The following is a 27,923-nucleotide window of genomic DNA, read 5'->3' as shown; positions in this document are numbered from 1 at the left end:
TTGTGGTCTTGACCCACACTGACTACGTTTGGGGAGTACACAGAGGTCTCTACAAATAAACACACTCTGTCACACACAAACACATACAGAGCCATTTTCACCTTTGCCCCTGATTTGAAGTCGTTATCTTGCTTGTGCAGAAATGTCAGTTTCAGCAAAGACTGAGACTTTAAATGAAGTCCCTCTTTCTGTGAGTGTATAAATTTGGCAAAGAGAATTCTTTGAATATGACAAAGATTGAGAAATTGGTACAAGGTTGCATCAGCATGTATTCTGTCTTTTCTAATATCATGGTGTTGTATGAGGATGTTGAGTGTTTGACTCAGTGAATTTTTAAATTCATGCTTCTGCCACTTGAGCACGTTGAATTACAGTTTAGGACACAGAGAGCTTGGCCACTGCTGTCCGTCTCGGCCTCAACCTCTCTCTGACAAGGAGCTGAGGAGGGGGGAGGAGAGAGAGAGGCCTGGTAAAGCTGTGTGTGTGTGTGTGTGTGAGCGAGAGAGAGAGAGAGAGAGAGAGAGAGAGGGAGGAGGGAGAGGAGAAAGAGGGGGTTGGCTTTAGTGTGATGTGAATGGAATAGAACCAGCGCGAGAGGGAGAAAGAGGGAGGAGGACAGCACAAATCAACCTGCCTCTTGACTTTAACAACAGAATAGAAGAGCCGGTAGACACAGAGATCGGGAAGTGTGTGTGCGTTGTGCTGCCTCATTATATTTTTGGAGAGAGGAAGAGAACAGCAGACAGGAGGAACTGAAGGAGGAGGAGAAAGAGCCTCACCGTGGAGATAGATAGCAGAAAAATGCTGTCATGGGGAGAGAAGGGGAGGGAGTCGGCAGAGAGGAACAGGATGAAACAAGGCAGGGTCGAGCAGAGCTGAAATGTGGAGGTAAGCCTTTTCTTTCTATGTTGAGATTATGGAGAATTCACATTCCAGTCTCCCAGTGTCCTCTTTCTGCTAATAATGAATTATAAAGCATGGATCTGCACATGCCACGTACCTCTGTATAGGCATGCATATGCTCACGCAAACCACGCTGAGACAATGTATGAAAACGATGGAGGATGTGAAATAATGGCTTGGCATTAACATCATCCTGCTTGCCCTCCCTCTGCCTCTCTGCCCATTGTGTTGTTGTCAGCTCTTCAGAAATGCATCTTACTCAGTTAGCTCGGGTGCTCTGTATGTACCATTTACACGCGACATTGAGGGTTTGAATCCAGCTCACAACCTTTGTCGCATTCCACCCCCCACCCCCCTCTCCAACACCTCCCCTCCTCATCCCTCGACACTCACCCCCCACACCATCATCTTTCCTATCTCTCTCTATTGTGCGGTCTCTAACCTTCAGGATTGTCTTAAAAACTGTGTTATGACATTGTGAAGGAGCCATTGACAAACCTTGCTGTAGAGCTTGTGGCTGCAGGACTCAGAGATGAGGGTAAGGTGGAGGGAGAGGGGGAGAAGGGGAGGAGGGGACGGATGGATGGAGGGACAGTGAGAGAATGAAAGAGAGACAGGGGGGAAGGAGATGCAGGAACAAAAAGAGCAGCAGGATTTATTCTGGATACATAATTTCAAAGACTGTAAGAGCCATTAGTAAAAGGGTGTGCAGAGGATTTGTGTGGGATAAAGAGGATTGTAACACCATCGCATGTGATGTGCCCAGACAATGATGGAATGGAGAGCCACAACTGGAATTGGGGTGTTGTTTTCAAGGTGGCAGAGAAAATGAGGGATGCAGGAGTCAGACTCCCCCTCCCCTTCTTGCCTTATTCACCCTCCTCACCACCCCACTGCACTCTCTCATTTGGGATGGGGCTATGTGTTTACAAGACATTTGGATTTCAGGGGCTGGATAAGGCTGAGGAAGGGGAAAGAAAGGCAGGGATGGAGAGTTGTTGGGGGGGGGGGGTGGGGGGGGGGGTGGGCAAGAAGCAGCATCTTACATAAGCCTGTGCACTCAAAGCACGGGCCATTTAATTTACATTGAGCCGCATGGTTCCTCATTCAATGAGTCAATGTGGTGTTCACTGTGGTTAACATAAGCATTTTAAATGATAAAATGCATTTGGACTTGACAGGTAGTGCGATAGCTGAATGTGACTTGATGGCATTGTGTTTGTGTTCCCGATCAGACTGGCAGCAAGGTGGGATGTTTTTCGTCAGGGTTAGGTTTGAATGCAGGGCTGTTGTTAGGTCTTTGAATCAGTGAAAACCACCCATTTTCATTTTACCCACAGTCAAGTATGTCTGGGTGAAGAGTGCTGACAGAACAGTAACACTACGGAGCTTCAGAACAAACACTATAATCTTAAAAAAAAAAAAGATAGAAAAGTAGTTCATATGATAGAGTGCATGTCTGCCATTTAAGAAAGCAGGTGAACAGAACCAGAATTTTACCTAAATGCCTGCCAGTAACGGAATAGCTCGGGCCTCAGTGCAGTATCATGATCTATAATTTGCTCTGCTATCAACATATAAATTTGAGAAAATCTGAATACTGAAAAAAAAAAAAAGCTTTAATACTTGCCCTCTCTCCTGGGGACATCCTTTGTAAGTCAAACTGATTGAAAATCTCTTTACTGGTAAAGTAGTTTGGCAATTAGCACCAGCTGGTCTTCATTATTTTTCCTAATTAAATCTTGGGTGACAGTTACATGTATGAAAGTTACATGTCTGCCTGCTATTACGGAGCAGTTTCAGACCCTTTATGAGGAGAGATTAGAGATGTTTGGATTAGGACTGCAGCTCAGCTATTTTCATTTTTGGTTAATCTGTTGGTTATTTTCTACACTCATCAAGTCTTTTTCCCTTAGAATATCCTAAAATTGTGAAAAATCATATTGTCCTTGACCACAATTTGGCATTTTCACAGCCCTTGTTTTGTCCCAGTGTGAGGCTGACCCAGAGATGTTCAGTTTACTTATAAAAGCAACTCATCACCTCTGACAAGTATTTTTGGTTGATCAGTTACTTAAGAGATGAATCAATTCTCAAAATTGATTCACAGACAAATCATTTCAGGTCCAGTCCACACTTGGACCATGATAAAAATAAAACAGCATATATGTATAAAGGTTCTGTTTTTAGCACAATAATTTACAACTCTGGGTGTCTTTTCCTAAGAGGTTTCCTCTTTGGAGGTCGTACTAATCCAGGTTGAGTAGGAGAGGAGCAGAGTCAGGGGACTCTTGAATCGATCGTCCTACTTTTATTTCCTGCACCAAACAAGAGCCAAGAGAGCTTGACTGTATACATGTCATGTAGTGGATACAGAAGTAGCTCTCAGTCCTCATTGTCCAGCAGAACAGCAAAGTCTAAATATTCCCTCAGTTGGTGATCATGCCAACAGTAACCTGACGTCAGAAACCATCATCATCGTTGTGAGTCCAAATCAGGAAGCAGGCATGTTATCATTGTTAGTCTTTTGAAAATGCAGGTGCAGAGGTGAGTAACCTTTTGTGCTTTACAGTGAATAATGGTGATGAGTTTGCATCAGCATCACACAGTTGTGTAATATGACTGAGTCACTGTCAGGGCTGGTAGATCCAGGCTAATATCTACCGAGGCCATTTGTCTGCGAGATTTCAACTTCAGCTCACACTGTCTGTCCTGTGTCTGTAGCTCCTAAATTCCCTCCCCATCCACAGAGCATCCGCTTCAGGACAGGGCTGACAAAAAACAATAATCAGCGATTTACAAGAAAAAGCAGAGCAGTTTGCACTGCACTACACAAGAGGTTCCTGCATCTGAGCAAAAAGGTATCCAAATATTATGGATATGAGCAAAGCAACTTCTTTGTTTTTAGCACTCAGTGATTGAGTGGTAAATGAGCATGTTGGGGACCGTTTCCAGATTTAGTTCAGCATCATATCATTTTTGTCATTTGGAGCCATTTTGCAGGGCTGCACCCCAGGAGGTTCCCTGTGAGGGCTCAGTTTGGAAGGCAGTTGGACAGGCGGAGCCTTCTCCTCATCGGATGGCAGGATGCCGGCAGAGTAAGCCACTGGGTGGATCGTCACCTGGCCCCTGTTGGCCACTGGTCTTAATGGCAGATCAGGACTCGGTTTTGGCCCAAGCTGTTGTAGTTTTAACAGTCCAGTGGCACTTTACACAATTAGCATGAACCAGAAAAAAGAAAATGTCAAAGGATGACTCATTCAAAATAGCAGCCAACGAAGGATTATACAACTGAGATAAATTAGTTTGACAAATATTGAGTGAGGTTTTTATCATCCGGGGAGTCAATTCTCACAAGCTACAGTGCCTCACACATAATGGTCCTTGTGAAATTTGGCATTGGAGGACTTTTCTGATTTTACACACTTCCCACTGTGTGCACTAAACCCTTTTGTTGGATTTTGAAAGTCACACAAGGGAATGATATTCCTTTGAAACCCCTCACTAAATGCAACTGAGGTCTACGATGAAATAAATGCTTCCAATTATGTTTTAGATACATTAGTTGTGATAGGTTTGATAATTATTGTAACTTCTACAGAAAGAAAGGATGAGAAAATGAGTCAGACATCGCTTACAACAATACTCTGATGTAATAGAACCGAAAAATGTGGAAGCAGGCGCCTTTATGAGACATTTATGTAAGCGCTTGCTGTTAATAGTTTCTCTTTTATATGTAGACAGCCCACGCAAATATAGAAACACTCAACTTACTGCATGTTCACATGTTATAAAATGACTCCTTTCAGAGAAATATTGAACTTATTGTACTTGATGGCAATGTCCCTCTCAGTTATGTCATGTATACATAAAGAAATTAAGTGGTGCAGTGGCTCTTTGTAATTGTTCTTGTTGCTATTATGGGAGAAGTGCTCTGAATTGTATTTAGAACCAATGAAAGCAGACCAGGACCAACCATTCATGCTCACAGTGCATCACTTCATCGCCATACTTAGTAGATAGAGATCAAAAAGGCATAAAATATCCCACACTGAGAGGAGTATAAAAATACCCTCATGATGGATAATCTATTCTCAGGGTAGTGCATGAAACATAAGAGGCTATCAATGTATTTATTTCCAACTGAAGGGCCTCTCTGTTCTGAGACAGCTACGGAGGGGAAGTTGCACCCTAACTGTTTCACTTTCATATCAAAGATATGGCCGATAAAGAGGTGAGGAGAGAGAGCAGATTCCCTTCAGTGCTGCATTGTTGGTCTACACCTTCCACAGCCACACAGCAGCAGCACGCAGAAACCAGACTCAGAGACGTGACCTGAGGGCCATAGAAAGGTGTTTCACATTTAGTTCTTATTATTATATTCTTATTATTCTTGGTCATTTTTCTAAGCATGACACGAATATGTGTCTTGCTGTCAGTGGTTTTTTTGTCAATTCTATACCTTTAAAAAAAAAAACAAACAATGGCAGAAACCACTGATAAACTTTATAGGTAATGTCTGTCATGTCTGCAAGGCATTAGAATACACCAGCAATACACAGGATACATAACTTTTGGTGACACCTCATGCACAAGTGTAAAACCACAGCCAAAAAGAACCTGTTTCTTCTGACAATCGTACCCTGAGAGCCGAGAATCAGAAAAGCTAGTAAATCAGCTGCTATCTGAATCACCTTAGTTAACGTACTGGTACACGGGCTGCTCCTTTTTATGTAGGTCAGAGGGTATAAATCTGGACTGACTGCAGGCCACCGCAGCAGCAATGAACAGGTGTACGCTGAAAATGTTTTTTCACATCTTCATATTTGTCATTTTTGGACTTATTTGGAACAAGGTGCAAGCTAGCTGCATCGACAACAACACAAGTCGTTCCCTAAAGTTGTATTTTTTTGGTGCAAGACTGTATTCAGTCAATATATTTTAGCATGAAAACAAATAAATAAAAAGATCTAACTCTAGAGAAAGGGGAAAGAAGTATAAATAACGGGAATACACACACAGAGACTACTAACCTGCCCGCCCCCATTCCAGAAGTAACAGCTGTAATTTCCTCTGTAACTTGCAGACCTTGATTTCTGTGTCAAAAGTGAACCGACTGGCAGAAAAGCAGAAAGGATTGCTCATCATTGCCTTTACAGATGCCTGCGCTGTGAAAGTCAACAAGAGACAGTTGTCTGTTTCTCCAAATAATCATAACAATTTGTGTCCATTGAGATCATAATTGACATAGACCGGACTAGTTTAGCTTGTAAGTTTGATGGCAGCCATTTAGAGGTGGCCTTTCCTCGCTGCTTTACTCTCAAGTCGCACTTATTGAGAGTAACTGGAGACAGCTTTCTGAGATTTGTGCTCATAAACAATGATTTTAAGCTGAGAAATGCGAATGAGTTTGGGGACAGGTACCTCCGCAGCCATTTCACTGGCACCCGGCTATATAGCAGTGAACAATAGAGACAGTGAGGAAGCAGAAGAGGTCAGTGTCTTTTCCTCTGAACGCAGAAAAGGTAGTGTAACAGTTCAGAGTGCTACTAAAGCAATATTCAACAGTCGCTTTTCCTGTGGCTCAGAGCTGCTTACACAGATGACGGAGGGGTAACAGTGAACCGTTGAGCTCAACATAATAGATACAGTCATGAAGCTGAGGGTCAGTTCCCTTCTCTGTCACACACGCCCACACATGCGCACACACATGGCAGTCACAGAGGGACAGCTGCTCTTCCTGTCACTGTGTGGACAGTGTGCCACATCCTTACGTCTTGTGCACTGTACACTCAGAAAAGGTGCACAAAGACACACATGCACTCAAACCATGGCTCAGGTTTAGGACTTTAATCTGTTTCACACACACAGCCTGCCACAAGGTGTATTTTCAGATACACAGGAAGTGGCAGCCCTCTCACAGCACACAGCGTTGATGTCATGGCAAATAACGTATCACACAATAGCGTGAGTTTGCTCCTCTCCTTTGCTGGGGCAGAACAGCACGTAGGTTATGTTAAAAACAATAGTGCCTGAAACTGTGTTTTAAAGTGTATCACATTTATGTCATACCATTTATTGTAAAAGGAAGTTAGGTGTAAATGAGGACAATGCTATATACAAGCAGATTTTTGGAGCAGACTTCCTTTTTGCATTCACAGCGAGCAAAAATGGTTACAAAACAATCTCTACAGCCACTGATTACAACTATCAGAGTCGTCGCTCTGACTTGCAGTGTCTGTGTCGGACTATCCTACATGTTAGCAGTTTGTAAAGCCTAATTTCCTTTCAAATGCAGTCAAATTTAAAGAACTGAAACTGGACCAGACACCACAAAAAGCACTTGTTTGGCGACTTGAAAACTTGCTCTTTTACTGTAAAGCATGTGCCATACAGCCACAAAGAAGGCAGACACACACTTAGATATGAATCATAAGAAAATCAGCTCCAGTTTGTGTGTCTGGGAGCATCCCTGATGGTTCAAGAGTAGACAACCAACCAATAAATAATTAACATCTTGGTAACCCTCGCCCCCTTTCACCCAACTTCATTAAAAATGCATCAGGCAGAAGACTTATTTTCATTTTTTGAAGGGCACATTTATAGGAGGGCATCTCTCACTAAAATTATGATTGGATGGGGATGATGCTTTATCCTGCCGTAGAGCCCAGGGGGAGGTTTGACCTCCACATGCAACCACCACAACAGTACCACACAGCAGAGCTGATGCGGACAAAGACAGCATTTTACTGACCCATTTTGCTGATTGGTGCTTTTGCAGAAAAAGGCATTCAACATTTCCACCAGCTGAAATAAATTCCAGACTTTCTGGACTTTAGGGATCTAATAGGACAAGACATTTTTTCACAGAGAGCACAAACATGTTTGGAGGGGAAAACCCATTGTAACTGTATTCTTAAAAGACAGAATCATCATCATTATGCTGTCACATTACTGATAATAGAAAACTCAAAGAGGACAGGTGTAGCAACTGCTTTCTATTCACTGCGTTGCAATACTTCGGTTGCATGTGAAGAAAATAACAGCCGACACACCTTCAGTGAATGTATCTGCTGTTCTGTTTTTTTTTTTTTGTTTTTTTTTTTAAGTCTTCAGAAATCTGCTGTTTTACCTGTCACCTTGACAGTTATCTCCATTTTATTTAAAAAATCTGCCCATTGAGCATCAAGTGCCAGGGATGCTGCTTTATATGTCCGTGGGGACCAATAGCTGAGACTGACGTCTGCAAACACTTTGAATGAAAAAGGGAGATAAAACACTTTACAAAAAAGAGAGTGCTGCAGTGCCATCCACTTAGCAGCCTCTGGACTTGGCCCAGTTCACTGTCCGCAGTGTGGTGAACGGGGTGGGGGGGGGGATTTAGATTTCCTCGGGTAAGGGTTGGGCATTAGAATTAACTCATTCTCTGAATTTGATCCAGTTACATTAATACACATTTACACTCTCAAAAGCATTGAAAATAGCTTGGTTCAGAGTCAAATATTCAGCAGCAAAGCAGGGATGCAACCAGATCTCAAATATAACAGAGTTGCAGGGGATCAATAATGAGAGTGAGACTGAGGCTGGCTTTAAATTTCACAAAATCAATCACTGTTAAGGAGTTAATTTAGACTCTGTGGTTAAGAAATCGGCAAGTTGGTTTTTAACTATAAGTATAGAAGTGACACTGATGCAACTGATCTCAACACTGTGAGGCCGTACATTTAAATGCTTTTCTAAGAACATACCTCGACTGAAGAAAATCCTTATTGAAGCACTATCACATGTGGAGCCATTGTTGATACTATTGCTGAGTTCTCCATCTTCATGCATCACTTCAGTGTTGTGTTAACATTAAAAGATGCACTGGCAGGCATGCACTGTATTTCACAACTTAATTCCTCACAACATTATGGTGCATATCTAAACAGTTGCAACTTGATGTGATAGAGTTGATGGCGCTGCACTAAGAGCACAGCTTTTGCCACCGATCATATCTAATTGCTGCTACGCTGTTAAGCCGATTTCCACAGCTTCACCTGAAGGGAAAGCACCATAAGCACTTACGACTGCGCCTTCGCTTTTAATTATGATCATGTGACCTGAGTTTAATTCACCTTCAGTTCATTGGCAGAGAGAGAATAACCACTCATTCATGCTTCAGCATGACTTTCTGTCTGCCGTAGGTGTGGAAGTGTTGAGTACAAACGATGACGACACCCATCCGCTCAAGGTTCAAAAGTCAGTCATCTCTTCCTGTTTCACAGGACGTAGACTTGCATGAGCAAGTGCAAAAAAAGTCAAGCGGCCCTGACTTCCCCAAAACGGTGCATGTTTCATACAACTCTGCTCAGACCTCAGTTTCTGTCCTGACACTGCCCACCGGAGGCCCATTAACCTTGTTCTGGACTAAATGTGGAAGTGCACCTCATTTTCTGTCATCAGTTCAACCAAACCTGGATTCTGGCTATCTTAGCCCTTCAAAGTGCAACAAGAACAAAGGAGTACTGACCAGGCAACAGTGGACATAAAAGGCAGATCAAATTATGCTGCTCCACAGTGTCATTTCACATTTCCTATTCTGCCCCAAAGGTTTCAGGCATCTTTATACTTTTGTGAAGTGATAGCATCAAGAACCCAACACTGTTATTACATCTGATGGGAGGAGGAGCTCATTACACAAAGAAAGAGCTATTTCAGCACTAAAATTAAGTCTAGTTCATCTGGACTGTGTGAACTCATTATTGTCCCCTGGCTGAGTTGTAAGCTCTAACATGCAGGATTAAACACTCTGTCCACATGCATTGTTGAGTTTCCCTGGTGCTGGGAGGGGAGCTGCAGAGGACAGCAGTGTCCCAGTCGTCTTAGTGGATTCTCCAAATCTTAGAAAAATAAAAAATCTTGGAGAGCATCAATGTCAATTTCTCATATGTGGGAAGAGAGAAACAGAGCGACTTTCATACTGTTCATTAATCACCCCAAACAGGTATTTAGCTATTTTTTTGGCAGATGTTGTGATTCCATCTGAAATGGTAGACTCAAGTCAACTAACAGGACTCCAGTTATGGGTCTTAACTCTGACACATGTTTTGCCTTGCCAGCATGGTTGGGCTTCACACTTAAAAGTGTTGAATCAGTTATTGTTAACCAATATGTGAAGTTTCTGTTGCTGTGATGTGACACAGTGTCAATCATCTCAAGCACTGAGAACATTTGTGGACATCCAACCATCCAATTCCTGTATTAGAAAAAGGATGGCTGATGGATGCTGCCACCTGATATCAGTTCCAAACAGCTTCAGTTGCAGGACAGTGACTGGCTGTCTTAAGTGGCTCGTATGTTACTGAAGAAACTGTACCCCAATGTGTCAGTAAAATCTCACAGATGATCAATGTAGCACATGATCAGTTTAGCCACGTCATCCAGATGCAGCATCTTCAGACATAAAGCTGTGCATCTTTACAATCGGAGCACAATCAGCTGAAAGCTTTTGGAAAAAAAAAAAAAAAAGCTTTCCATTGCTGTTTATTGTCTCAAGCATTGATAATATCTTTAAGTTCTGTTTTATAGCCACTCAGTCAGTCCTGTTGTTACAAAATGATCCATTTATGACCTTATTGGGGTTTGTTTTAAGCCAGATTGTTCTGAGATCATAATGTAGTTGAGAAGCTCGTCTTTAGTAATAGCTTTTTCTTTCTTGGAAAGCATTTCTTAGATCCTGAGTTGTAGTTGTTTAAATGGTGAGGCCTCACTGGTTTTGTGTTGGTACAGTGTACCGTGCAGTGACATTCATTTTGTAAAGGACTGAAATTTAAAACAATGGTCACAGATACATTTTATAGAAACTTGAAGGGGCAGGGACAAAACATTTTAGTTCCTCTTCGGTTAATGCATGCATGTAATGTGTAAGGTGTAAGTCATGGTCTCGCTTTTTAACACATTTGTCTGTTTTGCTTGAATGAAACAGTTTATAATACTGCAATTTTCTGTTCCAGCTATAGATTTTGATTTAAAGGGAATGTGTTTATTACCCTCACACAAATGAAAGATCATTTACTGCTGTGAATAGATGCTTAAACACCAGACAGTTATGTTGATTTGGATCATGGACATGATTTTGCGATACAATTGCTGATCTGTGATGTTGAAACCTGATTCAATTTGTTCAAATTCAGTCATTGCGAATTAAAAAAATTGAAGAACTGATAATGTGTAGTCCTCAGTTTTCTATTTGCAACAGTAGATTAGTGGAAAATGACAATGTTTGATCAGATAATGGTTATTAAGATGGAAACTAAGGACTAAAATAGGAACTGAAATATTTTTTGTATTTTGCAACCATTAGGCTTTAAGAAAGTGTCATGTTCATGTGTATTAGCTGGACAGAGCACAACTGTATTTTCTGTCTGTACAGATTGTTTTACTTTTATATTTTCCTAATCATGCAATCATCATGCTGTGTTTTAAAACAAGCAGTCCAACAGAGACGGGATTTGCCATCCTTTTTGGAGGAAACCATATGGCCAAAGCTATTATCACAGAAATTTCAGTCATGGGCTCATTTGACAACAATCACACCATTTCACCTTCTCAGGTGATGACAGGGTTATTATACAACTGCACTGGACCAGATACCACATCGAGCAAAGGTGGCACCAGCCTGGTTACTATAGAAACAAGGACTGATTCATGAGCTGGGGTCTTATGTAGCTCAGGAGTGATTGTATAAAGGGAGCGAGTGAGTAGCGTTGGAGCTCAACCGTCCCAGTGTTGGTGAAGAGCAGTGGGGTTTCTAGCTGACCCTGAAAGTTCAGTTTGTTGTTGGAACAACAATCTGTGCTTCTTTTTTTTTTTTTGAAGAATCTCCTCCAAGTAATCTACACCCCCACTTTGCGATGACAGACAAAATTGATTTCTCAAGGTTTTTCAAAGTAACATGGGACCTGAATATGATGTCGCAGTTAATGATTGTAGATAAATGGAGCAGACAAACATCCACTGTGTCTGTGTAGTTGATGTCAGAGGAGCAGGATTTGGGTCTTAATGTCAGCAGCCTTGGCACCTTATAGAAGGAGCATAGAGGCGGATCTGTGTGAACCAGCTCTTGCGTGTCAGATGGGAAACCATGCACAGGTAGAAATGTTTTGAATTGTCCGCTTCTGCATTTTATCATCTGTTCCACATGTTGTTCTGTAAACTATGATCACTGCTCTATAAAAGAACATTTGGTATTCATTTCTATTGCACATGTATATATATCAAGTTTGACTTTTTGGTTGATAGGTGGGTTAGCACCCAGCTGGGTACATACAGGTTTTTGTGACCTTTGAATGTTTCTTTTATTGTGGTAATGCACTTTCCTAGGGGAAGCTGAGAGATGCTCAGAAATGGTCTGTCAGCTTGTCTCATGTGCTTGCATACATAGAACACCCAACACAGTTTGGTGTTGATACAGAAGCTGGTTTAAGTTTGCCCAATGTATGGCATCTTTACAAAACAATTGATATGCAACATAAAATATGAGGATAAAGTATGACTTGTAATCTGTATGTAACAAAAGTCAGGATAGATTTTTTTTTTTTTTTTTGGTCCAAGACAAAGTCTCAGTGGCTGTTTTTGTCTACATTATGCACGTTGCTGTTATTAGCTCTAACAATAAAACAGATTCTGGAAACAATGCTGAAAGTGATCTAATGCTGCATCAAATGATCAAAAGAATAGCATGTTACAAAGCCAACACAAGCCTTTTCTTTTTGAAGATCAGAAATTATCCACCTCTGCACTAAAAAAAAAAAAAAAGAAGCTCTACAAGAAACTGGCTAAATCTGCATTTAGCAACACTTCCTGGAAGCAGAGAGCACCTTCAATTGTCAGCAAATGTTGTCAAATAAATGTATGTTTACATTTCAACGTGTATGAGCATATCTCAATTCACCTTTGAAACTACTGATAACCTCAGATTGTACAAAACTTTCCTTTCATTTTACAGCTTCTGAAAGAAAAAACTGAAAACATCTGCTGATAAATTCTCTGTGATGAAATGGAGTGTGAGAGCAACCAAGGAAGGAAAACAAAGATTTCTTGCGACTTCCTCACTTTTCTCTATAGTATTAGTCTGTCTGGGTTTGTGTGTAAATGTGTGCTTGCTTTTGTGTGTGTGTGTGTGTGTGTGTGTGTGTGTGTACGTGCATATGCGCTGGCTATATTGTAGCAGCACTGCACCACTGCACCTGCTCTTTAGGCTGCAAGCATAAGAGAGGAGATGCATGAGAAAATGCTAGACAGGAACAACCCTCGTACCTTTTGCAGAGCGACAAAAGGTTTCAGCTTGAGTTGATTGACGTCAGTTTGGTCAAAGACAGGGTATCAAAGACAAATGTTGACAAACTGGCTCATCTATAGCTGAAACACAATCCACTTTTCTGGTAAGTTACGCTCAAATCTTGAAATGATTAAGTGTATCAGGTTTTTTTTAAAAAAGGGAAGCAGGCTTTTTAATGCTCTTTGCCACTAAGCCCTTGCCTTTGAATTTACTTTAAACCTCTTCTTTGACTTAGTGACCATAAAACAATCTGAGCTGTTGCTCCAAAATGTTTTGGTTATTATTTATATATTCTGCAACAACTGCGACGCAGGTGTGAACTACAGTAGTGTGTGTGTTTGTGTGTGATAGTTGTACATGACAGGGTGAGGGAGAGTGTATTCTTATTTCTTCTGTATGTTGGCACAGTGTCAGTAAGCCAGGAAGACCCCCTCCCCGATGTTAATGCTGTCTATTGTGAGCATGTGCAGGGTGGATGTGGTGAACAGTAAGTCTGCTACAGAGCTATTTAGGGAAACTTTGGAACGGAAAGTGTGTAAAGGAAAGAATAATAATGAAAGAAAACAGAGGTACAAGGCATTACTCAACAATAAAACAAAATTTGAGCCAGCATGGAGCGGTTATGTCAGAATTCAATACTTGTTTATCAGCGTCATTCTACAAAGTTTTTTTTTTGTGTCCTCACTTGCAGCCTGCTCTGGGTTTAATACAAATCTGGTGGATTAAATAAGGCAATGTGGATACATTATGTGGCAAAAAATATATATTTAAAAAATACATTTTTCTCTTTCTTTTTCTGTAAAGGTGGCCAACGGACAAGACCAAAAGGCAAGCTGCAGGCACTGAGGAGTGCAGACCAACGGATGCCATGTTAGAGGGGCTGAGACAGACACAACCTCTCCTGCACAGAGGACAGAGAGCCAGGCTCCAGTGATGATCTCTACATCCTCACTTCACAGGAAGGAGCATCCTGCACCACCACAACACACGTCTGCACAACTGGACGGCTCCCTGCTGCAAGGAGAAACAGCCGAATACCCCCCCAGTCTTTTTCACGGACACTCAAGAACATACTGCATTGTAATTCAGGCACCTTACAGACGCATCTATGATAGTCCATCGGTTCAGACAGTTCAACCATCTCAAGGGGTGTGAATGAGGACTATATTTGTTGCTTTCAGGGGTTTTCATCTTTGTGTATTTCTTCCATTTCACACCAGCATCAGGAAAGAAATTTAACTGGAAGAGCAGAAAGCTCTGGATCAGAGCGGAGAAGAGAGTGTTGAACTGGAGTTGGTTTCTCAGGCACCATGCAGTCAGATGACCTCTTCATCCGCAAATTTCGCCGTCAGAATGTGCGGCCACCTATTGCCACTGTCAGCTTTGACCCCAAACATGAGGCAGGAGTTGTGGAGTGGCCACCCAGGAGGGATGGTGATGGGGCTGATGGCGATAGCCTCACACCAAGCCGTGTGGGGCTGAACCTTAGGTCTGTGGGCCGGGGCCACATCATGCAGAGAAGCAACAGCGATGTAACCTTAGGGGACCTGGACTCCTCTGGGAAAGCAGGGGGGAAAACTGCTCGGGTGGTTGGTGAGAAAGTGGGCATGGGGGCTCAGGGCGACTCAGGTGTACTGCTGCACAGGGAATACGGCAGCCTGTCCTCACTGGAGAGACAGACTCAAGCCCAGGAGCCAAACACAGATGACCAGGGGCCCCTGAGTCCAAATGCCCTCCGCTTCAAAGATCCTTTCCTACTCTTAGGACTGCAGGGCATTCCTCCAGAGCCTGATGGTTTCTTTCAGGGTCTGTCAGCTGCCACAGGGGACTCCTCTAAACCTGCCAAGCCCCCAAAACCTGAAGGTTTAAGTAAGAAAGCCAAACCTGGGCCCCCTCCGATTCCACAACCAGGTCCATATGACAACATCGGGGGTGGAGCCTGGGTGAGGAACTTTGCCCACTACGATGTTCAGAGCATCCTGTTTGACCTCACAGAGGCAGCAACCAACAGAGACAGCATTGGACGGAAAAAGAATATCACCTCAGGGGCTTCAGCTGCATCCCAGCTTCGCCCCCCCTCCCAGGCCACCCCTTACTCACCTGCGCAGGGTGGGGGAGGCAACGGGATCAATGCAGATGACCCAGAGCAGTCCCTGCTGCTGGATGAGGGGGACGGCAATGATAATGAGCTCCTGCTCAGCTGCCCTCACTTCCGCAACGAGACGGGGGGAGAAGAGCAGGTGGGTCTGGGTCGATCCCAGGGCCGACGGGGACTCTGGTCAAGCCTGCGAACCCCTAATGATGCAGTGTCAGTCCTGGAAGAGCCCAGAGAAAGTCACATCCAACAGCAAGGCAAAAGCATCTACTTTATAGAACATGCAGATCTGGGAGCCCATTACTATCGCAAATATTTCTACATGAAAGGTATGTGTAGAGCAAATGAGTTTTGATATCTATTGATTCTGTGCATCCCAGTTACTGAGGAGAATAATAGCAGTCATGACTCAATTGCCGATTGGTGTAACTTAAAGTAGCAGCACACAGTGGTGGTAATCAATCAAGCACAAACATAATTTTTTTGGGTCAAAAGTTATCTGATTTCCCATCTAATGATTAAGAGACAAGAATTATTTAGCAGGAAAGGATTAGGCAGTGTTGGACTTTTTATTGACCAGCCTGGTTTTGTGTTTGAATTGTTTTTCTCATCCACATAAGCAGCTCGTTTTTAGATCACCATTTAGTGAAAATATTGTAACACGTTTCCTTTGTTTTTTAAGATGTAACATTCATCTAATCTCTCCACCCCTATAATTTCTGCACATTTCTCTATTAATGCATTTTTACCTGGTGCAGGACACCCATTACTGTTCTTCACAGTTGTAACCATTTCCCAATTACAGAACACCAGAATTTCTTCGGCATGGATGATCGCCTCGGTCCAGTGGCCATCAGTTTCCGTCGAGAGGAGAAAGAAGGATCTAGTGGAGCTCAGTACAATTACAGAATCATATTTCGCACCACAGAGGTAAAGTGGTGCTTTTCTCACCTCAAAGCTCTCCTCAGGTTCAATGTGTGGAAAATGGATTTCACTGGATGTAATCAATGTGAACCGTCTCCTCAGATGAAGACACTGCGAGGTTCCATCTTGGAAGAGTCGGTGCCCTCTGCTGCTCGTCACACCACCCCCAGAGGCTTGTCTCCCAAGAGGCTGCTGGAGTTCATTATGCCTGAGCTGAACCTGCACTGCCTCCGCTTGGCCTCAAACTCCCCTAAAGTCCGTGACACACTCCTGAAGCTGGATGAACAGGGGGTGAGTAAGGACACTGAAGCCGGCTGATTGTGTAAGACAGGAAGTTTTCTAAACATCAGAGCGTATCACGTAAAAGAAGAAAGCTTTGGTGTTCTGAATGTCATAGTATCCACATTCTCAAAACATAAATCCATCTTTTGTGAAGCCCATTATAAAGCTCACTGCTGTCCACACTGATTAATGGTGAAGGTGCCACTATGATGTCTGTTTACTCGCCTGCAACTTAAGGTTTTGTCCTTAAGTGACTTTTTTCGCATCATTTAGGTTTGTGTAATTGAAAAAAGTAAGTGCAAGAGGTTTAAACTTCAGTTTACTTTTAGTCTGACTAGTTTTAGTCTGAAGGAAATCTTGTTTTATTGATATTTTGATGTGAAAGAATGAAAATCAAAGATTACCACATAAAAATCAGAGTCAGAATGTCTTATTAATCTCCAGGCGAATAATTGGTTCATTGCAGATCCAAACAGAAATAGAAATATTACTACTTAGTTATAATATAGATAGAAGGTAAAAATACAATTAAAAAAAGCAAAGTACAGAGAAAAAAAAACCATTATGTTTATGTTACTGTGTTATAAATAATAGGTTTGTAAGGTGCGGCACCAATCCAGAGTAATGCACAGCTGCCATTAGTATCATTAATTCAGTGTAAAGTTACCGAGTCTGATTGGCAGGAATTATTCGCTGTGCGGCTACTGTTAGGGTGCATGTTGGCAGCATGAATCTACGACTAATAAACTGAGAAGGAATCAAATACTTGAGTTTAAGAAACTGAAAATGAATTTTTAAATCTGCCGATCTTCATTTGACCATTTTTAAGCCTGACCACAGGAACAGAAACCTGAACATTGAACTCACCCATGACAGACAGTCTCTCTCCACCCCTGAGGTTAACATGGTCAGGAAAGCAATCAGCAACTCTGACAAAATGAACTGTCTCCCTAGAACTGCCAGAGCTCTGAAGTAAAAGCTGCAAAGTAAAATATAATTAAATGAAAGGCGTTTTTAGTTTGAATGAAAAGATTGTTAAGATGATAGACAATGTGGTGAGGACAACCCGAACTCTTTGTTTCTCTGCCTTAGCTGAATTTCCAGCGAAAGGTCGGGGTGATGTACTGTCGGGCCGGCCAGAGCTCAGAGGAAGATATGTACAACAACGAGAGCTCCGGGCCAGCGTTTGAGGAGTTCCTGGATCTGCTTGGGGAGCGGGTGCGGCTGAAGGGCTGGGAGAAATACCGAGCCCAGCTGGACAACAAGAGTGAGCAGAAAACACGCACCACACCCCGATCTATTGGCTGCGTCTCACCTTGTTGCAAAAGCATTATCTGAGAGGCATCAGTGCTCCTAAGATAACTCCTATCTAGCCACATGTAATCTGAGTAAAGCCTGCAAATAAGCATAGTCACTGCTGATTATCTCCAGGCTGTTTTCCTTTCCCTGAGCAGCAGAGGACAGCAAACGGCACAGATTTCACCCTGACTGTGACAGTTTGGGTTTTTATCCAGAGACGCTGACTGATATAGCTTAATCTCTCTTCTCTTCTTGGTGTGTGTGTGTCTGTGTGTGTTTCTGCCTTGTGCCTCGGCAGCGGACTCAACTGGGACACATTCCCTCTACACACGCTACCAGGACTACGAGATTATGTTTCACGTGTCCACTATGCTGCCCTACACAGCCAACAACACACAACAGGTACAATAAACCCAAACAAAATGCTGCATCATTCCTTTTCCTTCACTTTGTGTTTTTATGTGCTCATTGCTTGGAGGTGAGGCTTTTCAGAGGTTCAACCTTTTATTCTTTAAAATTGCATCAGTGTTAGTTCAACCCTCGTTACCCATCTCTGTTCACACTGCTATGCTTTGGTAAAAGCTTTACAAAAAGCCTCTGTGCTCAGCGACAGGCATGACATAAAAATCCTGCCCCCCAGTGTTCACTCCCACCTTCCGGTTCAGCTGGCTCTGTCACTTCTTTATGTGCAGTCTGTGGTTTAAGCCTGTTTTCTGTCATTCACAAAGAATCTGGACATGTCATACTGATATAGATTAAAAGCTTAAATAAAAGGAAACATCGAAGCAACAAAGCTGTGATGTTCGTCTGACTTTGAGATTTGGTCCTTTGAGCTGAATCATATCTTTGTATATTCTACATTTATATCTGCGTTTGATTTTTTTAATTGATATTCAAGAAAAAATCCTTTTCAAGCCATCTTGAAGTAAAAGATGTGCTAACAGCAGGAGCAACAGCAGTGAATGATTAAAAGTTTAAGCAAAACATTACATCTTTTAACTGTTATTTTATTTTAGTTATCTCTGTGTCTTCCACTTTTTCACACCTCTTTTTTTACAAGTAAACTTATTTTGATTTTGATTTTCATTAACATTGTTCACTTGGCTCTCCAATAGCTGTTCCAACAGCTACTTTCCCTTTGGATCTATTTCAGAAGAAAAGACGTATAATCAATATGACTTAGCAGGGATTGCTTATGACATAGAGTAAATGATGCAGTGCTATCATTGCACCCAATAATACATTTACACCAATAACCTGTAGAAAACATTAAAAATGGAGCAATTAAATGTGTTAACTGGTAAAATAATAATCTATCAGTCTATTTTAACATGGAATGTAGTGTCTGTGCTGACCTGTCCTCCATCATTACCTGTTTAGCTGTTAAATCCTTTTTGTGTCTTCAGATGGGCAAACCGTACCAAAATAAATAAGCTTCTTTCTCCTTTCAGTTGGACTTTGCTGTGACTCTGGCCTGCTAGTCTGATGAAGTGTGTGTGTTATGTCTTGTCAGTTGCTGAGGAAGCGACACATTGGAAACGACATTGTGACGATCGTTTTCCAGGAGCCAGGAGCGTTGCCTTTTACTCCAAAATCCATCCGTTCCCATTTCCAGCACGTCTTCATCATCGTCCAAGTTCACGAGCCCTGCACTGACAACACCTATTACAGGTATAAGTTCATCCACTGTCGAAAACGCCGTTATTGATGCACGTATTTCATTATTTTACAGGCTGAGATCTGATGAAATAATGAACTCATAGCAAAGTCTTTCAGCCTTCATACGAGACACTGAACCAAAACAAATTATGAAAGATCTGAGCTCTAAGGAAAGAAGAAGATATTACTCACCATATCATTAATGATACACGTGTAACTTCATATAAAGATGGGTGTTACTATATGCAGTAAAGTATCATCTTTTATTATAGTAGTAATGGTGGAAATACAAATCTGTTCACCATAGTAAATGTTGGCAACACTGCAGAAAACTCACTACCACTAAGACATAGACATAGATTCACGCTTCTTTGTCTCTCTTCCCCAGGGTGGCTGTGACACGATCTAAAGACATCCCATTATTTGGCCCGTTGTTCCCTAAGGGGGCCCGATTCCCTCGCACGCCTGCCTTCAGAGACTTCCTTCTGGCAAAGGCAGTTAACGCTGAAAATGCTGCAGAGAAGTCTGAGAAGTTCCGCTCCATGGCCACTCGCACACGGCAGGAATACCTGAAGGACCTGGCCGAAAACTATGTGACCACGACACCCATCGACTCCTCCACCAAGTTCCCCCTGCTATCTCTGGGAGGCAAACGCAAAGACAAGCTGAAAGGCACCAAAGGGGCCGAGTTGCACAGTGCTGGGGCTCTGGTGTGGGCCGTGATGGTTTACAGCAGAGATGAAGGGGAGACAGGAGAGTTCAAGCTTCCCTGTCTGCTCGGGGTGTCAGCCGAGTCTGTGGTGCTCATTGAAAGGTGCACACGGAGGGTGGTGTTCAACTGCTCCTGCCGAGATGTCATCGGCTGGAAAGCGGTAACAGAGACCAAGGAGGGAGGGCCCTGCTTGGACATTTTCTATGAGCGCGGGGAGTCCGTGTCTGTCAGTGTGATGGAGAGCCAGACGGAGGACATACGAGAGGTGGTGCAGAGGCTCGAGGTGGGTGGTTGTGGCCAGATTTGATATTTTGCAGTGAGTTGTTTTTGCCTTTCTGAATCTTTCAGCCTTTGTTGAATGTCTATAGCTGGTTACACGCGGATGTGAAGCTCTGGAGGTCACGCCCCTGCGTGATGGAGTCGGCCAGCCTGGCTTCCTGATGAATGAGGAAGGTTTCGTAACTGAGCTACAGCGATTCTGCTATGCCGAGAGCGGAGGCCTGCAGCTGTGGGCTCGTGTGGTGCGGCTGTGTGGACACTCACTGGTTCACCTGAGCCCCGAGGAGAGGACCCGACTGCTGCGCACTGCGCACAAGATCCACATCACTGTCATCCCGCCAGATGAGAACGGCAAGCCTCGCAGGTGGGTGAGGCTTGATCGGAGGTGGTGGGGGGGCAGAGAACACTAACGAGGGCACACTTGGGTCAACAGACACAGGGTGAGACCAGAGAGAAGGCTTGTGGGTATAACACAAGCTTCAGATAGTCCTACTGAGTGGGTGAAAGAGGTTGACAGCTGATAAGAAGGAGGGGTTAGTGGGACAAGTCAGGTCAGGGAAACAAGCGAGGTGTCACTCTGAGGCCACAGCTCATTCTGCTGCTGATGGCAGCCTGCAGTCACTGTCACATCAGTTGGGTAACAACCAATCAGTCTCTCCAATGATGCCTCAGCTGACAGACAAACAGACAAAGCTGTTAAATTAAATAAAACCAATGATAAACTGGACACCTCTGCAGCTCTGCAGGTAAATCAGGTAACATTTCGAAGCTGGCAGCAGAAGCATCCTCAGAGAACTCCCTGGCTTATTTATATTTCAACACAGCAAAGCTTTTTCTGTGACAGCAAAGCTTGTTCTGTGACAACAAAGCGAAAATTGTCAGAAAGATGTCATAATTCATGACAAAAAAGTGGAGGTTCTGTGTTTTGAAAGATGTAGAATAAAAGCTCAGACAAATATAGCCTATTTTACCGTTTTATCTTTGGTTTTGGCTTTTAGCTTTCATGAATGTGTCCACAGTGAAATGAGAAGCTGGATGGGAAAGAGAGGCCTGATACTTTGCCTCTTACTAAGTATCTTGTTATTGTTATTATGGCCTGCAGAAGTTTCTCTGAGCTCTACCAGAAAGCCATCAAGGATGCAGAGTGTAAACCTGGCGAAGATCAGTCAGGAGAGGCCTGGGTGCTCGACGAGAGGGAAGAAGATGAGGAGGAGGAGGAGGAGGCAAAAGAGGAAGAGCTGAGGACGGGTGGGGTCAGTGAAGCGGACACACTGGAGATGCAGGTGGAGGCCAAAGAGGAGGAGCGGTCGCAGTCACGTGATAAAGGGCAAAGTGAGAAAAGTAATAACTCGCTCCTCACGATGCCCAGCTTACCTTTGTTAAGGGCCACTTCTCTGCAGGACCAACCTGCCAATCAGAGCACAGAAGGCCCCGCCTCACAGCTCACACGCAGCTACTCTCTGGAGAGACAGCCGGCCTACAGGGAAACGATTGATGGGTGAGTGTTCACTACAGGTATTTCCACTCTCAGTAACATTACGGGAGGCTCTGTAATGTTATAAAGAACAAGAAATGCTGGTTTGTTAGAGATAATAATCCACCCAGATAGACCTGCAGTTCGATAGACCACCAGCTCCTCCCATATGGCTCAGACTAAAACTGACGCATTGCAATTAAACTTAGTCAGTGCGTCACTTTCTCAGAGGACAAGAACAAGACACAAAGAAAGGACACCAACCACTGTGTCACTCTTGACTGGATCATGTTACATCAATGCAGCTGCATTTGCATTATGCATAAATACAGTATCTCCTTTTCAACTTTGTCAACAAAACTCAGACAATAACCAGTTTTTGAAAGAACAATAGTTCACAATAAGTCTAGTAAATGACAACAGGACAGATTTGTTGCACAGTGAACAGTTTCAGTGTTACATCCTTCTGCAGTCACAGCAATTTTTGCAGTGTTAAACTGAAATAAAAGAGGGAATATGTCTATTAAAGCAGAATGATGTGTATGTATCTATGTGGCAAATTATTTGAAGCACACTCCCTCATTGGTTCCTTAAATTAGGTCTCATCATCTTGAGGAGGATGTGCATTAGGAAACATTCAAGAAGTTAATACTGAACTTTGCTACACAGAAATGATTTGATTTGTCAAACAAAGTCTCAGTAATTTGACTGAACTAGATCAGATAAGATATTTTTGCTTGATAATTTGGTAAATCCAGGATTGCAAATGTCAGTCAAGGCAAAATGTAAGCCGGCCTGAAGATTACTTGTCTAAGTGCACCAGTTTCTGTTTTGACCTCTGAAATGGATTTAAAAAATGCCACAAAGCATCGACAGCAGATTTATTTTTTGCTTTTTTTACCCCTACCACCACCATATCTCCCTCCTGCCTGGCGGACAGGCACGTGTACGACAACGTGGCGCTGCAGGTGGAGCACCATGTTTATGAAAATGTCGGAGAGCTGAGAGACGCCACACCTGATCTGATCCTGGCCGTCAAACCCAAGGTTCCCCTGGAGGACGAACAGGTGACCCACTGAGACGGAAGGCCGTCTGATCGATTTCAGCCCAACAGTCCATCCCCTGCCTGACAGTGTTCTTTCCCCTTTATCCATCTTTATCTTGTCTTCAGTTCATGGGGGCAGAGTTCGGTGACGACAAAGCCTCAGCGAGTGACTCGTGTCTCTCGTCTTCCCGGTTGTCTTGTGTAGACAGAGCTGAAAGGAATTCACGAGCCCTAAGTCTTCATAATTCCATCACCAAGAGTAAGTGCGTCTTTATACCTCTAGTGTTTTCAAATGAAACTTGAAACGCACAATGCCAGTAATTACACATATTTATATTATATTCTTTATCAAAATAAATAATTGCAGACACAACAGCTGACACAACTGATCCACTGATGCCAAAATAGAGCAATTACACATGTTTGCGGATCATCTCTGCCTGATTTGAGCCTCTCTTCATTATCCTGTCTCTGCTTCCCACTGCATCCCCTTTGTCCCTCCTCTTTCATCCACGCTGCCCCCTATTCCCATAATCTAATATCACCCCTGCTCTGCTGCCACCCCCTGCTATGGCTGGGATAAAAGGGGGACAGATGGGTAGTAGGAGGGGTGGAGTTTTAGGCAGCCCCAAATCAAGGAACCCCTCTTTACACCATCTGCTCAGCCTCCACTGAGACTATGAGACTCATCATTTAACAGCCATAAGAGCACACTTGCTCATCCTCTCATCAGATTCTTCTGATTTTTGTGGGGGCGGACTCTGGAGCCTCTGATTGTTTTTGTATTATGCTTTTTCACAGCAAGTCTGCAGTTTTTCTTGAAAGCATCAACAGATTTTAGACGGATAGATAATTTCTTGCATCTTGAGTGCCTTTTTTTAATTTAAATTTTTATTGAATTTGGATTAAATAATTGACAAAAACATGACATTGGCAAGCTTACTCTCTTGCATTAGACTTTTTGGTTGGATGTCTCATAGATTCAGTCTGAACAGGAGAAAATATAACTTCAATGAAACCCGCAGGCGTGTAACATAACTTTCCTCCTTGTGCCTGTACATTTTGCCCTTGAATCTGACCAGCATTAACACAGCAGCACTCTCCAGTGGTCGCTCCGTGTTACTGCTGAAACAAACTAAATCTTGCAGCTGAGAATGAATTGAATGAACAGTCTCCCTGTTCTGCTGCAGTGTCCCGGCTACAGTAGACTCATGTGCCACAATGAGATGTGTTTAAATGTCAGTTTGATACATCTCATCCCTTCTCTCTTTCAGTTCTCTCAGAGACAACTGATTCTACTGAGGAGGAGTGGCAGTCCATCGCTGACCTGGCCACAGCCTGCCGCAGCATCCTGGAGGCATTGTCACGAGAGGGTGAGGAGCTTTTTACATCCACACACTGCAGAGATATTTAGTAATTACACTTTCAGATGTTTGCATTCTTTCAGCCATTTAATGTAGAAAAAAAACATGTATACGAATGAAGCTGTCGAAATAGTTATCATGGTGTAGACCAATGTAAAGTGCAATAATGTCCATAATATTCCTCATTATAGATCGCAAAGCTGCTGATCCCTCACAAGCAGGAGCTGACCAGTCTGATGGCAAGATGAAAGACTCAAAAGAGAGGTGGGTTGCTATACAGTACGAAGCAAAGAGTTCAATACTGCTGGAGTTGGTGTCTCGGTTTTCCTGGTCTGCACCACTGCACACATCTCTTCTCTCAGCTTAATAAGACATCTACTCCTTTATTCCTCCTTAAGTGTTTAGACTTTATCAGCTACATCCTGCTGCTTGAGTCAATGCTTTGGGTCTCTCCCCCATAAAGAGAGCCCCCATGCTGACTCAGTGATGCACTCAGGGACATGCAGACACAAATGCAGTTTCATCCTTCTGCATCACTCCCACCCAAACCCAGTTTATTCTTTTGTCATAGTTCAGCCCACGTCATGGTTGTTATGCTGTGTCTGAGCAAATGAAGCGACACAGAAAATTAGTTTTCAGTATATATATGATACAAAAGAGAAATTCAGACTATATTTGGTGACTGCAATAAAACTGCCAACCTGTTTAAAAATATTTTTCCCTCACATATAGCTGGCACACAGTGAAACCTAATCTGTATAAATGAGCTTTTAACAAATCTGATATATAACATATATGTCCTGGTTTAGACATCAACAGAAGAGCACTTCTTGTAATTTTGCCCTTTAGGGCCTAGTCATTAGGTATAACTGCATTCAGACCAAATGCATCATGGGAAGAATGTACTCACTCAGAACAGGTCTCCTCATCACCCACAGCAATTATTGCAAATTGATCTGAGAATTGCAGGTTTTATTAAGACAGTGGGAACAGTGCTCCGAGCTGCGAGACTGATAGACAGCTCTACAGCCGAGCAAGCAAATCAAAAAGTTCCCCCTGTATTTGATGAAGATGAGTTATAACACTGTAGACAGAAAAATCTTTCTATAACACCAGTGACGATGTCCTTTGTAATGTTTGCTTGTAGGATACTTTGGTATATTTTTCAATGACAGGGCTTAAAATCGTGAAATTGTCTTTGACAAAGCGTCACTGCCTCTCTTTGTTGCAGTGACTCTCCAGGCCACCTAGAGGAGAAGGTATCACAGCTGGAGGCCATGCTGAAGAAGCTGCAGGATGACCTGCAAAAGGTGCTTTGACTTTTGTGAATCTTTTTTTTCTCTAATAATATTTTCAGTGAGCCACGCAGGTAGGAAAACATATTGACTCTGAGGAGATTAATATTTTCCGTTGTCTACTTTACTACTGGACAAACCAACCATGTCAAGTCAAACACTCAAAAGGTTTTTGTGTGTGTGTTTGGTGTTTGTGTGTATGAGTGCGGGCATATGTGTATGTGTATATAGATGTAGAATATACAGATATAGATGAAAGAATGAAATTGTAAAATTGTCAGTACAAAGTCCACTTTGTTCCTATTCTGAGCCACATCTCAGACCGTTCCTCAGTGGATGGATTGGCAGACAAATGGACTTTGTGTTGAATATTATTTCCGTCAATACTGTCTGTCTCTGAGTGCACAAAGCCATTGTCTATTTTTTAGCCCTTGGTTAAGACTAAACTACAATTATTTTCATTATTGATTTTTCTAATGTATATTCTGTGTAATCAGTCGATCTCTGCACAATCTTTCAGTTGGCCCAATGGCAGAAAATGAATCAACAACAGTTTTGATCGCTTGTTTGCTTTCCATATTCTTAAATGTGAAGATTTGCTGCTTTTCTCTGATTTAAATATCTGTAACCTAATACTCTTTTGACATGTTGTTTGCACACACACACAAAAAAAGCTTTTTAAAGCATCAACTACGACTGTTGGAAACTGTGATTATGCTTTTAAACTATTTTATGATTGAAACTGAAAAAATAATCTGGTTATTTAATCATGAAAATAATTGTAAATGGCAGCCCTATAACCATTTGAAGTGGTCAGCAGCCCTTAAAGCACTGATTTTAATAAATGACAGTGAAACAGTGAAAAGTCAGCAAATGTTTGGTGTTTTTACCTGAATGACTAAAACACAAAAAATCTACACTGTCAAACAGATGGTCAGTACAGTGACTGATTGATTTGTACACTTTGGAATTGTGAGTTCATTCTTCCTTACTGCAGTCTGATGTGCTTCTCTACGCTGTTTGTGTTGTTTTATTTCAAGTTCTGTGTTTATGTGTGCCCACTAGTTTCCTTAACTCCACCGCTGTACCTGTCGCTCCCCTCCCGTTCCTGCCACAGCGATCTGAGCGACGGCTTTTGTTTTGTTGTGTGCCGATGTCTTTCAGGAGAAGGAGGACAAGGCAGTGCTGCAGGCCGAGGTGCAGAGCCTCAGGCAGAACAATCAGCGGCTGCAGGAAGAGTCTCAGAGCACAGTGGCCCGCCTCATCAAAGTCACCGAGCTGCTGTGCAACGTCAACAAGCCCTGTTAGCTTCACCTCTGGACGCACAAACATGCAAATCCGTGGAAAGATGCAAATCGTGCAATGTCCTCGTACGTTCAGTACACTTATGTTGTTCATACTTTGTAAACTTTGTAAATTTGTAAACGCAAACACACATACTCTTATCCTCCTCAAACTGTGTATTAACACAGTCTCTGTCCCGAATCCTGGGCCCGACTGTTGGTGAGGAAGTATGCAAATCGACTCATCCAAAAGAGAAATGACATTTTAAAAGTCTCATGACTGTCACAGACTGACCAATGTGCAGCTCTGCTGGAGTGCTTCTCTTCGTGTGTGTGTGTATGATACAAGCTGTGCGCGGATGTGTGCCACGTGTATGCGTGGGCGTGTGTGTGTGTGTGTGCGTGTGTCTGTGTGCATCTCTTACTGTTCCTTGCTTCAAATACTTGACAAGCTGGGCTGAATAGCACTTGAATAAAAAGTGGCAATTAAGACTGACAGACACTGTATAGCATGTTTGGTGGTGTCTTATCTGAAAAGACCAAATGTGTGTGTGTGTGTATGTGTATATATATCAATATATACATATAGATATATATACATATTTCACCAATAATGTATGTGAATAGTAGTATTGCTACCCTCTCCGCCAGACATGTAGTTGCAATGTCTGAGTGTGGTTCTGCCTGGCGCTGCTAGTGTGGAAGGCCTTTAAATAAAACACAGCAAGAAAAAAAGGGAACAAGACAATGACAAGCCTTTGGGCTATAGCCTTCTACTTCAAAAGATGTAATGATGCTAATTGACTCGCCTCAGAGCAAGGTCTTTTACACGATGGCATCATCTTCTGCCCTCTTCACTTCTCAGTAGTACTGTATTTAAGAAATTCTGGAGTTTTTATGAATATACTATTTAAAAAAAAAAAAAAAAGCTTAAATGAAATGAAGATAAACTGGAAATGTCGAAAACAATGAACTGAGCATGCTTGT

The 27,923-nt window shown here is 42.6% G+C and overlaps 1 protein-coding gene across 1 annotated transcript; it reads left to right on the top strand.

The window, feature by feature from the left end:
- Window positions 1–613: 613 nt before the first annotated feature.
- sipa1 (signal-induced proliferation-associated 1) lies at window positions 614–27,923 on the top strand. Its single transcript, XM_029518973.1, has 16 exons — window positions 614–888; window positions 14,030–15,649; window positions 16,126–16,250; window positions 16,347–16,535; window positions 17,619–17,793; window positions 18,124–18,227; window positions 19,339–19,496; window positions 19,873–20,479; window positions 20,565–20,839; window positions 21,578–21,973; window positions 22,890–23,016; window positions 23,121–23,253; window positions 24,269–24,367; window positions 24,550–24,622; window positions 25,590–25,668; window positions 26,818–27,923. Exons 2-16 carry the CDS (start codon window positions 14,536–14,538, stop codon window positions 26,959–26,961), a joined length of 3,798 nt encoding a protein of 1,265 aa, XP_029374833.1. The 5' UTR covers window positions 614–888; window positions 14,030–14,535; the 3' UTR covers window positions 26,962–27,923.

This window comes from Echeneis naucrates, chromosome 14, assembly GCF_900963305.1.
Source record: "Echeneis naucrates chromosome 14, fEcheNa1.1, whole genome shotgun sequence".
Classification (NCBI taxonomy): Eukaryota; Metazoa; Chordata; class Actinopteri; order Carangiformes; family Echeneidae; genus Echeneis; species Echeneis naucrates.
The sequence above is the reverse complement of the archived record's forward strand: the minus strand, read 5'-3'. Positions and strand labels throughout refer to the sequence as shown.

Bases quoted from the DNA above. Each gene is read 5' to 3' on its own strand.
- sipa1 (XM_029518973.1), top strand. From the start codon at position 14,536: ATGCAGTCAGATGACCTCTTCATCCGCAAATTTCGCCGTCAGAATGTG. The intron at 16,251-16,346 runs GTAAAGTGGTGC...CCGTCTCCTCAG, and splicing joins TCATATTTCGCACCACAGAG to ATGAAGACACTGCGAGGTTC. The intron at 20,480-20,564 runs GTGGGTGGTTGT...GAATGTCTATAG, and splicing joins AGGTGGTGCAGAGGCTCGAG to CTGGTTACACGCGGATGTGA.